This window comes from Sinocyclocheilus rhinocerous, unplaced genomic scaffold (genome assembly GCF_001515625.1).
Source record: "Sinocyclocheilus rhinocerous isolate Xijiao unplaced genomic scaffold, SAMN03320098_v1.1 scaffold580, whole genome shotgun sequence".
NCBI classification, from domain to species: domain Eukaryota; kingdom Metazoa; phylum Chordata; class Actinopteri; order Cypriniformes; family Cyprinidae; genus Sinocyclocheilus; species Sinocyclocheilus rhinocerous.
Genome location: NW_015670982.1, coordinates 1,232,586 through 1,249,700, shown reverse-complemented (window position 1 = coordinate 1,249,700; position 17,115 = coordinate 1,232,586). Strand labels below are relative to the sequence as shown.

General features: G+C 37.3%; 1 protein-coding gene across 1 annotated transcript in view; it reads right to left on the bottom strand.

Moving 5' to 3' along the window:
• Nucleotides 1-17,115, bottom strand: part of frem3 (Fras1 related extracellular matrix 3) — a 31,682-nt gene that overhangs the window by 3,334 nt on the left and 11,233 nt on the right. Inside the window, exons 3-20 of the mRNA XM_016546580.1 lie at nt 13,863-14,009; nt 12,397-12,627; nt 11,983-12,108; nt 11,502-11,753; nt 9,442-9,591; nt 9,108-9,317; nt 8,733-8,930; nt 8,476-8,640; nt 8,195-8,377; nt 7,867-7,997; nt 6,377-6,535; nt 5,798-6,101; nt 5,498-5,629; nt 5,063-5,394; nt 1,890-2,082; nt 1,568-1,672; nt 354-481; nt 93-227 (exon numbers count right to left, since the gene is read on the bottom strand). Of these exons, the coding sequence (XP_016402066.1) occupies nt 93-227; nt 354-481; nt 1,568-1,672; nt 1,890-2,082; nt 5,063-5,394; nt 5,498-5,629; nt 5,798-6,101; nt 6,377-6,535; nt 7,867-7,997; nt 8,195-8,377; nt 8,476-8,640; nt 8,733-8,930; nt 9,108-9,317; nt 9,442-9,591; nt 11,502-11,753; nt 11,983-12,108; nt 12,397-12,627; nt 13,863-14,009 (3,281 nt within the window). The remainder of the gene's footprint in view (nt 1-92; nt 228-353; nt 482-1,567; nt 1,673-1,889; nt 2,083-5,062; nt 5,395-5,497; nt 5,630-5,797; nt 6,102-6,376; nt 6,536-7,866; nt 7,998-8,194; nt 8,378-8,475; nt 8,641-8,732; nt 8,931-9,107; nt 9,318-9,441; nt 9,592-11,501; nt 11,754-11,982; nt 12,109-12,396; nt 12,628-13,862; nt 14,010-17,115) is intronic.

Sequence of the window (17,115 nt, the reverse complement as noted above, 5' to 3'; positions counted from 1 at the left end):
TATATATATATATATATATATTTATATATTGTTGAATCAATGATAAACAGGTCAATTCCATATTACACGTCAATGAAAAAGCTGAAAGCAACCTGCTGGAAGCGGATGTCCATGTCGAAGGTGAGGGGCTCCCTCGGGTGACACACAGGGGGTATGCTGAACTCCCCGTTAGGTGAAGCAATGCATGGAATCAGCTTCACAGTATAGGTGCCGGAATAGTCCCTCACCTACACACACACACATTATGATCAGTTTACTTTTGTAATATTCATAAAATCTTTAAACTACATTTATGAATACTATGCCTGACTATCTAAAAGAAACAAAAGGGTAGAAAATAGGACTGAACTTACAGCAAAGTCGGAAACAAAGCTCCATTGCTGCATGGGCTGGTTGTAAGTGGGCTCAGTTCTGATCAGGGATAGAGTGAATGTGAGTCCAGCATGGTCCGCTGACATTACCATTGAGGACAAAGTGGTTCCTGAAAGCCAATACAAATCCCAGATATTTAAAATTCTAATTGAACAACTTCAGAAAGAAAGAGAAGAAGAAAAACAAATCTTAGCAGAATCCAGTTTATTTTAGTAGCTAACATTTATCTAAGATAATTTTTGACACATTTTTAATTTAGAAAAATTAGAAATGCAATATTGTTTTTATTTAGAAATCGTGTAATTTATTTGATCAATGAAAATAAGTCAATATACGTATTTTAAAAAAGTACAAAACATAAATATCTTATGCCAGTGTACTGATCGACCAATCAGAGGCCATGCACTGCTAAAGTTACTACTGCGTGACCAGTATGAAGCTCAGAGAAGAGAAACAAACCAAGTGACATTACGGATATATGAATTGGCACTGATGAGGATGAATTCACCATCTATAGTTTGAAAGAAGTCTGGACACTCGCGTGAAATACATCGCAATGAGGTAATTTTTGAGACTGTATTTCCAACAAGGCGCCACATGAGAAATAAATTGGAAGCAAAACAAACGCGATCCAAAAAAAGCATCATGTTTACATTTACAAGCGGAGTGAGCTCAGACGCAGAGAGACTCATCGTTTTTAAAGACCTGCCAGGTGTCCATTTACTGCGTTAGTAAAGGGTAATTCCAAAATATGTTACAAACAGGCCATAATATTTATTATTAATATAACTGTAATGCTAATAATGCACCTATTTATCACGAGATGCGGTTACTCAATTATAATACAACGCTTTTTGAACACTAAACATGCTTTTGACAGTAACAAAACAAAACAGAAAAGTGTAAACAAGGAAACATATAATGAGAAATGTTTTGGCCATCCGCAGCACCAAATTTCAGAACCATTTCTTTTCTAATTACCCCTAATAAAGTGTGAAGTAAGAATGGAGAAGTTTGTGAAATGTAATGTCGCTAACAGTAACAGTAGAGGACAGTAGAGGTTTCTGTCAGGAGGGTCATGACAGAGGACGTTTACTGTCATTAGAGGGCGCATATTGTACTGTAGCTTATAGATACATCTCTTTGGGACAGCGTTTGACAGCATAATTGATAGGAGAGCCTGTCAACAGGTTACCTGGGTGAGTCATGACAAACTGTCCCCTAAATCGAGCCTCAGTCTTGAAGTTGACAACAAGACGGCCTTCATCGTTTATTCTCATGCTGGTGGGATACATGGCACCTATAAAAATAATTGCACAGATAACATCAGGTTACAGTGACTTTCTTTGGTTTATGTGTAGACAAAGACTGATATATACTGATAAATGTTTTAAAAAGCTGCATTAATCTATATTCATGTCAATTTAAATTCACTATTTGAATTTCTGATGCATCACTATACTTGTAGTTAAATGTGTGCTTCCAGTACTTGTGGCAGTATGGCATATCTATACTACCTTGCAGCTCAGCTTCTGGTGGGCTTCCAATACCATCTTGCCATAAGATGGCAGTGTCATACACAAAGGTGAGCCGCAGCTCAGACTGTAGGTCAAAATGTTGCCAGCCGCCAACCGCAACCGGAGAGTGGAAGACATAGGACACAAACAGAGCCACCCGCAGGGTTACATAGGACTGAACAAGATTCAGCACCTACAGACACGGGAACAGAGGAAAACACATTAAAACATGTTTGTGTAAAGTGTTCAAGAATCTTCGGAGTCGTAATGATAAAAAATGCTGTTTTGGGGAGTTGAAGCTGGAAATACATTTTCAAATACTTTTAGGATTTTCAGTCTCTATGAAAATGTTTATGAATAAGAATAAGATTCAATAAGAATTTGCATATATCTCTTTTTTTTCTATAACAAACTGTAGTTCCTGACAATTAATTGTATTTATTTATTTATTTACTTTTTATGTATAATTTATATAGGTCCCACTTTATATTAAATGCCCCTAATACCTGTGTACTTACATAGTAACTAGATGTGTAGTATGTAACCGCAGTGTAAGTACACATTGGTACATAGTATCTACAGCTCTAACGTTTGTGTAACTACACATATGTAACAACCCACTGAATGGTATGTGTAAGTACAAATGTGTAACAGGACAACCTACCCATCTCCACCCCCTGGATCCCATTTCCACCCCTAAACCTACCCATCTCCACCCCCTGGATCCCATTTCCACCCCTAAACCTACCCATCTCTCTTGGATCAAATGGTTCCAATTACTCTTATACATATTGTTGTTACAAAATGTAGTTATATAATTCCTGTTACACGAGTACTTAGTGAAGTGAAAAAAGTGTTGTTACCAATGTCCTTTTACACATTTGTACTTACACAAACCATCCTGAGGGTTGTTAAATGTGTTACAGAAATATTACAGCTGTAGATACTATGTACCAATGTGTACTTACACTGTGGTTACATAATACGTACACATTTAGTTACTTAATATAAAGTGGGATCCAGAACTGAGTTGAGTTGAACCAAATCAGAGACAAGAGAAGAGATAAACAGAACTGAGTTTGGCTGAATCAAAGACGAGAAGAGATTAACAAAACTGGGTTACAGTAAGTTGAACTGATTTAAGACATGAGAACAGAAATGAACTAAGCCAAGTTGATTTGACAGGAAAAGAGATGAAATAAACAGGAAAAGAGATGAAATAAACAGAGTTAAGTTGAAATGAATTGAGATGAGAACAAAAATTAGCTGAAATGAGCTGAGTTGAACTGAATCAAAGAAAAATGTAGAGATGAACAGAACTGAGTTGAAGTAAGTTGAGTTTAACTGAATCAGTGAGGAGATGAGATAAACAATGTATTTAAAGTTGAGTTGATTTAAATTGAATCAAACAAAACGATGAGAAATGAAGAGTACAACAAAACTGAATTTAGTTCAGTCTGAGTCAAAGACATGAAATGAACAGAATGGAGAAGGAAATGAACAGAACTAAGTGGAGTATAATTAAAAACAAAAGACGAGATGAATAGAATTGAGCTGAGGTACTGTAAGTTGAACTGAATCAGGAGACAGAAGAGAACTGAAATGCTGTACACTGGACGCGATCAAAGGGCCGTTGAAAACCCTTTGAAATTTGTGTCAGCACGTCATAAATAGAACCTGGCAGCAGTTTTCTGTCGGGGATTTGTTGCGCCGCGCCGCTCACGTCCGTAGACACGGTGTAACATTGATTTTGCTTTGTTTCACAGAACTAATCGTTGCCTGGGTTGCGTACGTATATGTGGGGCGGAGCTATCAAAATAGGGGCAAGACCCTTTTGGGGTAGGGGTGTGTTTGTTTTGGTGATTTCAAATATCAACATTGGCTACCAGAAATCACTTACTCTGCCTTTAAATCATTTACACTGAAAAATACAACTGCATTAAATAATATTATGAGATTATTTTAAATATTTTTGAATATACAGTACAAACAAGAAATGAAGGTGGAAATGATACTTTTCAACTAAATTAAAACGTCAGTAGGTGCCGGTAGTGAGCGTTTAATGAGTGAGTTATTGAGTCGTTCATTCAAACGATTTGTTCAAACAGCAGATTCAGCAGATGTTTATGCATGGGCTAATGAAATTTTGACTCAACCAATTCGTTCAAAACACGGAATCAATCAGCAATGCATCGGCTGGTTGCTGTGAGATGCGCTGTGTTTCTGCCTAAAATGTAAGTGACCTAATATTATTGTATTTGCTTATTGAACTGTTTATAGAACTATTAAACAGTCGTAATGGTGAAAACGTTGTGTGATGTTGTCTAACTAACTAACTGTATTTTTAATATAAAAACTTTCCATTTTGAATTTTTACCACAGGATGTTGAGTTTCTTAGTGTTACGCGTTTTGATTTCTCCTGGAGGCTGCGTGAGTCTCGCCTCAGCAGCACAATCTTATAGGCCTACTTTCAATAGATGCATTATATACAGTAGCTATATCCACTATTCGCCACTTACTCTAAATGTAATAAAATCAGAATAATATTGCGTTTTGGTGTTTACATAGTTATTTTTGGTTACTGATGTTTTAATCATGTTATTGTCTGACGTTAATGAAGCGTTTAATGCCGAGCCCTGGAGTCTATGTGCCGGGACTCAGCCCCGGCCGGCCCCGGCCCAATTTAAACCCTGTATGTAAGTACACAGGTATCAGGGACACTTAATATAAAGTGGGACCCTTATAGATATTTAAATATTTGTTTCTTTGATAAGATGTGACTTGTTCAGACTGACCAAATGCTAAACATGAAAAAAGCCTAAAAGATCATAAAAGATACAAGTATTTGCCATATAAAAAAATACTTCTACATAAAATATAAAAAATGTATATATTCAGCAAGGATGAATATATATATATATATATACACACACACATTTTAAAGTATATTAGAATATAATTTTTTTTTTTAATTGAAATAACATTTCACAATATTACTATTTTACTGAATTTTTGAATGAAGAGACTTTAAAAAGTCTATCCATTTAAACAGTATATACAGTATACACGTATAGTATTTGATAGATTTTTTTTTTTTACCTTAAAAAATTACCTTGGCTCAAAATATTGATTGAACATAGCTTTGAATGACACAGATTCTTGAAATCTTTACCTGTCCATCTGTGCCAATGGATCCCCCACAGTCATTCAGCAGCTCTGACATGTCGTAGTAGCTACTGAACTCCCACAGGCATGCCTCCTGGTTAAGATTGCGGTAGAATCGAAGGGAATTGGTGCTACGCATGGCCATGCTGTACTGGTACGGTAAAGTCTCACCAATAATTTCTGGGTTCTTTGTGGCGTCAGTGATGAAACCATGTGCTGTTTGGATCTCATTGAAATCCAAGAGGTTAGAGCAGCGGTGGTTACCTACTCGTGTGCCATCTGGACTAAGGGTTAGCTCAAAGTTTGAAAGGGGACGTGTGGAGATAACAGGCAGCATGCCTGAGGAAAAACAGTAGAGATTAATACCCTGGACTTTTTAGACATTTTGATTGACACTTGCTTGCTTAATAGTGCATTGTTTGTGATGGAGGTGGTCCCTTACCATCCATGTGCGGCATGGTAACAGTGAGTTTGATCAAATTGGGGTAGTCAGGGTCATCCGGGCCGGTGTAACGGATTTTAGCAGAGAACGGTTCAGCACCCACTGTGCCAGGTATACGAGGCTGACACAGGCCTAAGGATGGTAGACAACTTGATTAAATTTTAAACTGATTCATTTTCCTTGAATTCTCAGAAAACAGCAAAACAAACACGCAAAACCCTGTGCTTTGTTGAATTTCACATTAATATTTTTTAAAGAAATGAGGAGCAGTTCAAATCATGGTGGTCACAAAAGCCTCACCCTCCTCTCGGCTGATGACCACAATGGGTGAACTGAGCTCCAACCCAGCATCTCCATTGGCATTGAAGGCTCGGGCGGCACACTGTACGCGGGAACCAGCCTGGAAGTAGATGGAGTCCAAGGTGATGGACTTGGTGTTAGTGAAGAAGGTGTTGGTGTCCACTTCTCGCATGGGGCTGGTGACTCCATCCGGTCCACTAGGGGCACTAACCATCCAGCGGTACTGAGTCATTGTGTCATTGATGTTCTCCACCGAGCAAATGGAGCCAGTCTTGTCAAAGTCAAAGTATTTGGGGTTGCAGGCCTGATAGAACATAGACACAAGAAAATATCAGAATTATTGATGTGTTTTTTTGGAAGAATGAGAGACTAAAACTGTTGAATGACAACATTTAATTATTGGTTCACTCTTGGTACTTCATTTTGACTGGCTTTTATGTGATGAGGTCACTTTGCCTTCTCATTTTGCAAGATGTCTTTTTGTACATTCATACTTTCTGAAGCTTTTTTTTGTCTTTATATGGTAAATATAAAGAAATCAAAAAGATAAAAAATTAAAAAATCTATGGGATTACTCACCGTAACACACACAACAGGATAGCCGGTTGGAGGGTGGGGATTGTGCTTGGCCCTAATTGTATCATCATACAGCAGCAATGACACCACCTGAGGCACTGCTGGGAATGTGACATCAGCCACACTATTCATCTCTTCGATGTACACAATAGCCTTATTCATCTACAAAAATTAGGAGAGGAAAAGACAACTATTTAGACTACCTCATTTATCTCATATCTCAATGTCTCATTTTAGGAACAACAGAGCATGTCAATCCTACAATAACATAAGCAGTGGTAAAAAGACTATAACTCACTGTGAACCTTTTTCCAAGTAAGCACTTGACATGTTTATGACAAAATGTTGGTTATCGTAATTCAGAGGTCAGTTTCACAAAACTTTCATTTAAAAAAATATTCTCAACAAAAGTTAAGAATATTTTGTATTCTTAAAAACAGTTATTGACATCTTTTTTCTAAAGACAACTTAGAAGAAGTTTTTATAAATCTTAAACATTTTTCGTTTTAAAATTAGGATAATCTCTAAAGTCTGAAATACCTAAATGTAAGATGTTTAATGAATTTATTGGGTTGTTTCAAATATTTAAGCATTACAACATTGGCAATGCATTTTACTATTACTAGAGATGTGCATGAGTACTCTGAAGTGACATTGATAATGTAAACAGAGCGCAAATGAATGCAAGAGACCACCCCAGCTTGAGACAGGCTCTTTAAAAAATAATTATTTAAAATGCACAGCACATTAAAAAAAACAAGATGGTGAATGCTAAACTCCCGTCAAGCCTGTCATGACAAAAAATAGTGTGTATGCTTATTATGATTGTTGCTGTAATCTGCTCGCAAAAAAAAAAAAAAACTTTTTAAAGTCTTTAAAGTGTTTTTCAATGAGTTGATCAGCGATACTTCGGCAACAACTGCCATACAGTGAAATAACACCAAAGTACTTTGGAACATTCTTACAAACTTCTTAAAATGTATCTTAAAGAATTTTGTAACTTCTTTATCAAGAAGATTTTCCTATATCCAGCCCCAGGGCCTTTCAGTATAGTATTGAAAGGGTAATAGTATTCAATATAGTATTAAGGGCCAGTTCAATATAATAGTCTATGTAGTAAAGCTCTGAACATATTTTAAATGATCAGTCAGAGACTGAAAGTGTGACGTTTATGTGCAGGCGACACAAGTTCAAGAGCTCTTCTCAGTATCGTTTCCTGTCGTCTCTCAGACTCTCACTGTCAACAAGATAGCAAAAAGCCCACCAAAATGGCTTTTGTACATGTTCAGTGGATAACTCTGTTTATAGGTCACTGTGTCTATTGAGGCCCATTTACATCATACAAGACTCCTCTGAAAGAGCCTGGAGACAGCGATTGGCTCCTGCTGACAGAGGCAGCTGCCGCATGGCTATTTTAGCACGAGAGTCACGTTAGCGTGTGTCTGTGCGATGTGGCGTCTCTGGGGGTATTTTTAGAGATGATGGTCTCTGACCTGTGTCTCAGCCACCATATACTCGTCAGGCTTCATGTGTACTGTGAAAGCCTCACGAATCTCTCTTTGTCCATCATAGAGAACCTGGATCTCCACCACATGCTCTGCCTCACCCTCTTTAAACTCCACATCTGTAAGGACATACAAACAAAGATATACAGAAAGGAATTAGATAACCATTATGCATATCTGTGACTGCAATTGTGTCAATTCTCCACTCCTTTTGAGCAGGATGTTACATGTTTTATTGATCATGGACATGGTAAAATAATTTCTGCTAATAGTATGGCATCTTATGGGATGTTATATTTATGGCTCTTCTGCTAACCTTGAGAAAGGGGATTGTAGTCCTCTCCTGATGTCGCAGAGCCATCCTTGGTGTGAATTCTCACCACAGAGACCTTGGAGGTGTCGCCCTGACGCAGGACAGGAATCTTCACTACAGCAATCTCTCCAGGAAGTTGTGGCTCTCTAACACTGTATTTGATCTCAGCAAACCTGATGATGGACTCTGCGGTGGAAAATTTGTTTTGTTTGCTGTGAGAGAAGCTAATCAAGATCTTCTTTATGCAGATATTTGTCAAGAATGAAGAGAAAAAGAATACTTACTATCCTTATGGTCAGTGATGGTGACCAGAGCTTCTTTTTGTTCCCCTACTGCAGCTCCATATGGTGATTTGCTCTTAGCTGTGCCCAAAACCAAGCGGAACTCCTCATCCTCTTCATGAATCGTGTCATCCACTAAAGTCACTACACATGGCTTCTCGATCTCCCCTGTAAACATGCAGATACACAAGATGAGCAGATCATGAGAGCGTAGATAGATGAAAGGCTGGTCGAGGAACAGGATGAAAAAAGAAACAGACCTGGTAGGAACACGATGATAGACGCGTCAGTATTGGGTCGTTCATTATAGTCCATCATGACCTGGGCAGATCCCTGGCGAGTGTAACAGCGGACTGTGGACCTCTGACTGATGTCGCCACTGCGGTACACCATTGCCTTCACCTCTCCATCAGCCTCATCCACTTTGTACTCTGCTTCCCTAAACTCGACTTTGGGCACTGCAGAAATATCCAGCATTGATTAATCAACCAGTATCACTCAACTAACATGTCTGAGTGTTTGGAACTGAGTGTATTGGCACTAATATACATTTTATCTGCATTTTTGATGTCTTCTGAAACTGTAAAAAAGGAGTTGTGCTTGTTTTTGTTTTTTTATATAGTTTTTTTACTCACAGTCTGTGATAGTGTCATTGATGGTGATGACAGTTTTGCTAGGTTCTCCAAGGACTGCGTTCATGGGCATACGCAGCACCAACTCAAATGTCTCTGGTCCCTCCAGCTCTGGCTGGCCAAGGTCATCGAGAACAGTCACACGAAAAGTTTGCATGGTCACACCTGGAGCAAAGTCCAAGTTACGACTGATTCCCACATAATCTAGACCCGCTGGGAGGGAGAGAGAAGGGTTGGGGGTGATCATATGCAAAAAAAAAAATTATACAATTTTTGTTTTTTTCTTTTAAATCTGATATCGGCTATTGTTGTTTTTGACAACTCTGACATTCTTTACCTTCTGCTGAAACAGGGTCACTCTTCCTGGAACGGACTGTGACGGTGGCTGTCTTTGAAAGGTCAGTTCCAGTTCTCCACACTTTCACCTCCACATAACCATCACTCTCATCCACCATGTATTCAGTCTCTCCAAAATAGAAAGATGGCTCTGTACCAAGGGGAAAGATCAGTCAACTTTCAATCAAGTTTTTTTTCTTCTTATCATTTTCTGTATCCTGAGCAATCTATTTGAGTTTGAAGGAATTTTAGCATTCGATAGTTTATGTCAAGCTGACATAAACTCCACAAGTTGGCATAAAACCTCATGACCCATGTCATCCAGCATGATTTGATAATGTTCCAAAGAACATCTTGTGCATCAATGAAAGCAAAAACATTTGAACTTTTGTCCAAAGTTCAACATGGTCAGAGTTTTGCTTTTGTAATTAATAAAAACATTTGAAATGAGATTTGGAATCCAAGATTTTTAATGAATTTCGGCCCTGCAGTACCTTCAGCAACACAGAAGCCAAGAGGTGTCCTTTCCAACAGCTAAAACGACATTTTAAGCCATTGTTTTTAGAATTGTTAGGTAGTGTTTCATCTTACACAGAGCTGTTTTAACCCATTAGTGCTTCAGACAAAGATCTGGATCTGCCATCACCCCATGACAGCACAGGAAACCTACCATCATTTCCAATGTCCTGTCTGAGTGATGAAACCAGACCATTGAGTCTACTCCAGTCAAGATGCACTTGTCTGAGTTTTTTTATGTTTGTGTGTGTGTGTGTGTGTGTGTGTTTTTGAGGTCTGAGTGGCTTCCAGAGCGATTTGAGCATAAGATCATGATAAATGAATGCAGATGGCAGAGGGCTTTCCAGGGTGGGGGAAGAGGCCGTAAGTTTGAGGGGCCATACAAAGAAAAAGAGAGTAGTGACACCTCCATAGACAACAAGTCAGAGTCAAAACAAAAAGATTCCAACTCTGGCTGGCATCCAGACCACAAGTCTATCCAACAGAGTCCCCATCCCCCCTGCAAATAGACACAAATATACTACCGGGCCCTTCCAGACCCACCAAGACGCTGAACTACAATATGCACATTAATCTTCACTTCTTTCTTCTGATAAATAAGGTCTAGGCATGTACACACATTATTTACACATAAATATTGTTTGGGGTAATTTGCCAAATTGTGGAGGATGGGACTGTTTGCAACTATTAGACTGTTTTTATGAGTGAAGAAAACACTGAGGATTTATTGAAAATTGAGAGATAAAAAGATAGTACTGATATTTGGTTTAAGTTGAATATATGCAAACAAAAGGCAAATTCCTGAATTAATCTTTCAATGTACTGAATTCAAAGATGGCAAACTGCCTCTTGTTTGGACTGTGTTTCCTTTGAGTAATGCATATAAATCCTAAATGAACAGGATGTTCACAAAGCTTATTCAGGACCCTTGCTGAGGTTTATGGGTTGTTACAGAGGTCATAGGGGCCTCAAATGTGCTTCTTCAACTTGTTTTGGGTTATTGTGTTACCAATGCTGCCAAGGACAACAGTGGTGTGACCAAAAAGTAAAGATGGATTGTTCTGTGGCTACCGATGCTATAATAAAAGTATGAAAAGAACTATAAAGAAACAGGTGAGACATCAATGTAACTACACAACATGGAGGATATGGTTTTGTGTCTTTGAGGATGAGTAAGTCATTTTTAAACTTTAATATCATGAAAGCACTTTCTTTGTGGTTTAGAAAAAATGCACAGAATATAGTTCGTCTGGCTTGCACTACTGTATGTATGTATACAGTAGGCTCAGTCCCAAATACAGTAGTGTATAAATATTGTAACAAAAAATCTATTTCAAATAAATGTTGTTCTTTAGAAATATATATTCACCAGAGAATCCTGAAAATATAATTAAGCAGGGCAATCATTTTCAACTGAAAATATGAAATACTTCAGCACCAACTAGAAAGGATCATGTGACACTGAAGACTTTAAAATACATAACTGTAAAACTGTTATTTTTAATTGTGTAAAATGATACAATTATTTAGTTCTAGCCAACTCACCATCATCACTATCGGCCAAGATTACCACTTTGGCGCTGGGGAACTTGGCTCCCACTTGGCCACCCATAGGCATACCAAGGGACACGTTGAAGCTCTCCTCTTCCTCAAAGAGGGAGTCATCAATGATTATGATGCGACACAACTTCTCCCGCTCATCCTTATCAAAACGCAGAACACTGGTGTGGTCCTCGGGTCTCGTGATGTAGTCTGAATAGGAGAGCACTGTGCTTGGTGTGGTTCCGGTTGCACTGTCTGTATAGAAGAATTTCTTGTTTTTTTTTATACAAACAGACTTTCAAGTACTACAGTGTTAGAATATACATCATATAAGTACAGATGAAGTAAGGTCATGTGAGGTACTGTAAGTTGCAATATTTGGATAATCCTATCATTAGATAATTGTGTGATTAGAGTGATTTTGTATTACGAAACAGAAAATAGTTCATATTGTGATAAGTAAAGTAGGTTCCATAGATCTCACCTTGTTGTGTGTAACAAATAACCATTAGTTCTTGGCTGACGTCTCCTGATCTGCGTACTGGGACTAATATTTCTCCTATATCCTCTTCTATACGATATTCTGCTTGAGGGAAGAACACTGTGGACTCTGAAAAGAGATAAATTCTCATGCTTAAAAGTGAACATATAATAAGATATGTTTATATAAATATTAATTTAAGCTTAAGTAGCCAAAAGTATGCAAAAAAGTACATTTGTGTTTGCTGAACATTTCATTTCAAAACCACTGGCATTAATAGGGAGTTGGTCCTCCCAAAAAGTTTCCACTCTTCTGAGAAGACTATACGTATTCCATTGTGGTGCACACACTCTGGTAATAATAAGTGTTTTACAGTACGTAGACAAAGTAGGAAGTCATTAAGCATGGCATAATTACCATCACCAGGATCTACAATCTCCACAGTGGCTATATCAGGGTATTCAAGAACAGCCATCACTGGCTCTGAAAGCTGGATTTCAAACATCTCTGAAGTTTCAAACTCTTGGTCGGTGAATATCTTCACCCTCCAGGTGGCGGATGTCTGGCCAGGGTTAAACTGAACCTGTTTCTGAGCTTTGCCGCGGAAGTCTTTGTCCTCTTTTGCTGTACCATCTTTGGTGGCAATGCCTTTGAAAAAGAAAACATTTTTTAGACCTTAAAATATAAACATAACTCAAACTGAGTGAACAGTTTATGATATCTGCTGACTACTGCTAACTATATACTTTAAGGAACAGTAAAAGGCTGTGTACAATTTAAGACATTGTAAGTCACAGTTAAAGGGCTGTAAAAAAAAACTAAACACCAACCAACTTGTAACAGCTGCAAATAAACATTGTTTACCATCTCTAAATATATACAAACATGACAATGAGGGAGGTTCAGTTTAGTTTTTTATTACACTCTAAAAAATGCTGGGTTGTTTCAACACAACTTTGGGTCAAATATGGGCTAACCCAAGTGCTGGGTTAAAAATTTAACAGTTAGTCCATATTTGTTGGGTTGAAACATCCCCGCATTTTTTAGAGTGTAGGATTCCAATATTTAATGAACTGTATTTTTATCTCCATAAGACAAAAAATGTTGTTGAACCTCCGAAAAAGTCCTGTCATTGACTACGTTTACATGGACATCAGTAATCTGATTATTTACCTTATTCTGAATAAGACAATATCATAATTGTGGTGTTTACATGAGTTGATTTTAGATTATTCCTTTCATATTCCCTTTTTACATGTTATAGAACATAGTTCGATTAATGGCACGCGTCATTACGTCACCACGCGACACTATCCGACATCCCCTCCAGAATTTCACATATAAACATATAGTTCATCTTTGTTATGGTGCGATATACAGTTCTGGGTGTTTCATTTTTAATTTTATGAAAGCTTCAAGTGCAGTTAATTATTTGTCATGCTATATGTGCAAACAGATGACGGCGTTGTTGAAGCCATGCTATGCTCTTTTGTTTGCCGTCAAATGGTTGACCACTGCCGTGTGTGTATCCTGTCGCAAAATGCGGCGAAAAGTCCTACATGACGGTAATAATGTGATTAAGGTGTGTACATGTCTATACTGCACTTCAATAATGCGACTAAAATAGGAATACTCCACATGTCTTAATTCGATTTCTGTTTACTTCGAATATGACTTTAGCCGGATTAAGGTAATCAAAAATCTCTGTTTACATGGTAGATTCTTAATCAGAGTATTGTCTTAATCGTGTTAAAATCGGAATATTGTTGTCCATGTAAACATACTGATTGTTTTTAACCTAAACAAATATTTTGTAACAGAAATCTGATTATAAAGTTTTTGACTCGTAACTGGGTAACTCCATCACTTTGATAAATACTAACTGACAAATGATGTCTCTCCCAAGTATCCCCGGCGTTTGAGGGTGACCTCCAGAAACTTTGCACCCTCATCCACAATGTAGTATTCCCTTTCTAGAGATATCCAGGCCCAATTCAGACGGAATGGTTGTGGTTTCAGTTTGTTGCCCCCTTTTCAAATAGAGAAAAGCACAATTAATTTAATGATGCACAATGAAAAAAGACAAAGTGTGTATTTGAGCACCTTGAGAAAACAGAGTTTGCTAACGATTTCATCTCTTTCAAGTTCAGAAATATAAAAAGAAAGAGGGGCCAAAATGAGCGCAACTTGATCCTGAGTCCTGCTTGTGGATGTCCTGGGGTGGTTTCGTTTTCTATTGACATCCTCCACCCGTTTTTGTCTTTCCCTCATTACTACTGTAAAATCAATACTCAATATTTCATGTTCACACTGCCTTCTTTTTTTACTACTTTTGTTAGGAGATGAATGAGGTTCAACAGGAATGAGTCCAACAAGGTGTCAGGTTAATGCCGAAAGCTCATACCATGATTGTGTAAAGAAGGCAGTTGTGGAATATTGTGGTTGGAGCAGATTAACACAAAAGATGGAGAATTGAAAGAGATGAAAACGGCAGCAGGGACTGAGCTTTTGTCTCGAAGACTTAAATAATGTGCTACACTTATGTATGTGCCATCTCCATATTCAAACTGCAGGCTAATATTCAAGTCGAGATAAACTAAATAGATATTGTACTGATATTTAACCTTTTCGTTTCTTTTTAATAGATAGAGCTATACAAATCTATTCTAAATTTCAGCATTATTCCAGCACTTTTTCATCAAATAATACACACCTCAGTGACTAATTATCATTTTGAGTAATCAGATTAAAGTATAATCGGATTAGACTCTCTCCATGGACTAAATGATTTAAGCAGTGAGGAGATACAATCCTGAATCTTGAGTGACTGAAGTAGGATAAAGAACTTTAATGACTTTGAAAGTATTCTCAATCCCGTTTTGCCATAATCCGTGCTACCCCATGACTCTGATTATCCCTAAAGGGAAAAGGTATGTTACAATTTTACACTATTTCTTGGCTCAAGCCTTTTTTTTTTTTGGCATTCATTTTAGAAAGTAATTTCTGAGGCCTCGATACATCACTGTAGATAAGAAAAAAGGACTCCCACTTTATATTAATTGGCCTTAACTACTATGTACTTACATTTAAATTAATCATTTGGTACAATGCACTTATTGTGTACATACATGTTTTTACATTGTACTTATATTTTAAAAATACCTGCATGTAATTACATCTGTAATTAATTTCTGTAATTACATTTATAATTACACTGTTGACCCATCCCTTACACCTTAACCCACCCTTAAACCTACCCATACCAGCAAACCTGTCCCTAACCTTACCAATATCCCACCTCAATAGCAGCACAAGTGTTTTGCATTACAATATGAACACAATAAGTACATTGTACTTATTTTTTTATGTAAGTACATAGTATTTAAGGCCACTTAATATAAAGTGGGACCACAAAAATTTGCATTGCAATTTTAAATGTGAATTTGAGAATGACCTAAAAAAAAAAGTGCAACTCTTTTTATTTTAAGCAGTTTGTGTAAAAACCTGCTTGCTATCTTGTAGTTTTTACACACCCTGCTGAACATGGGTGCTGCTCTTTTAATGTGAGCATATGCAGAAGCAATAGTGTAGTTCAAATCACAATATGTGTCCAAAAACATTTTGAAATAGAAGTTATGTTGTAAGATTGATTTATAGTAATCAATAAAACAGCATCATCATGTCCATTGGCCTTCTTTTTTTGGTCGCCGTGATTTTGCCAAGTAAGACACCTTTTGTTGATCCTGGATCAACATTACTTTTCAAAAATACAGACTTAACCCAATCCCCACCCCTAAACCTAACCTTACCCATAATTTATTCCTAAAATCAGAGGGAAATGATAGCTGATTAACAAGGGTGTAGAAGCACCTAATCCTGATTGTAAGCCTAAAACTGGCATTTCCTGAAAAGTTATCTCTCAATTCTGATTGGTTGATTGGAGTGATGTTCCAGGATCAACAAGGATGTTGATCCAGGAACATGTTGTACTTGGTCAAATCACGCTCACCTTCTTCTTTACCACCCATGACATGACAACATTGGCCTTGACCAATCTCAAGTGTCTGACAGCTCTGCCTAAAAATATAGAACTCATTTATCATTTTTATCTTTGCCCTAGATTGCTGAAGAGTCATTAAAAACATTGAAGCTGATTGACATAGAAGATGTAAGGGAGCCTCATATAAATTAGATGGTTTATCTCTTGTTAAGCTTTCACAGGAGTGTGAATACTGTGGCGCATTACAAATGCACCAACTAAGATCTAGCTGCCTAGCTGAGCACATTAACAAGTATTAAAACCAAGCTGATTTATTAAACATCCCACAGCGGCACAGTGCGAAGAAAATGAAGCACGTTTCAAAGGCTTAATGGAAGGTGAACCGTATCGTAGCTCAGCCAAGTGCCTCTTTCTTCAGGAGACAATTTTCCCAGGCATACTGCCCAGTTTGAGTATGAACTGATATTGAGCTTAGTGAGGCTGTATCAGAGGATTATCAAACGGACAACATGCAGACTGAAGGCTCTCTTTCAGTTAAGAATACAGCAGTCACCTGTGAGACGCTGAGGCCTTATGACATTTCTCTGGCCCTGGATAGGGGCACTTTGTCTGCAAGATTTTGGAAAATAGTTTCACTTGCAATGGAGACAATGTCCCTCTATTCTATAAATTCTGCACACAGAAATAATGTATCATTGTTATTCTATAAGAAAATATGAATACAATTTAATAAGTACTGTAGGAACAATTAATAAGCAATAATCACAAGCAAGAATCAATCAGTAATCACAAGGCATGATAATCAGCTGTAAAGAGTATAAATTAAGAATATAATTCATTGAATTTGTAAGATGACAAACCGTAATGCATGTTGTATTGTAATAGGCTACATAAGGGGTTTTCATTTTTGGGTTTTTGCCAAAGACCTCTTCCCAAAACAAAAACAGCTATACATTTTTAAAGACCAGTTTGTGGGTGTGTGATATTATGGAGTCACCATAATTTTTTTCAAAATTAAATCTTTTATTTGTCATTATGCTAAAGCCATACTGATGGTTTTCTACTCGCTATTAAGAGTAATGATAAACATTTTTAAATAGAAAAAAAAATATATATATATATATATATATATAATG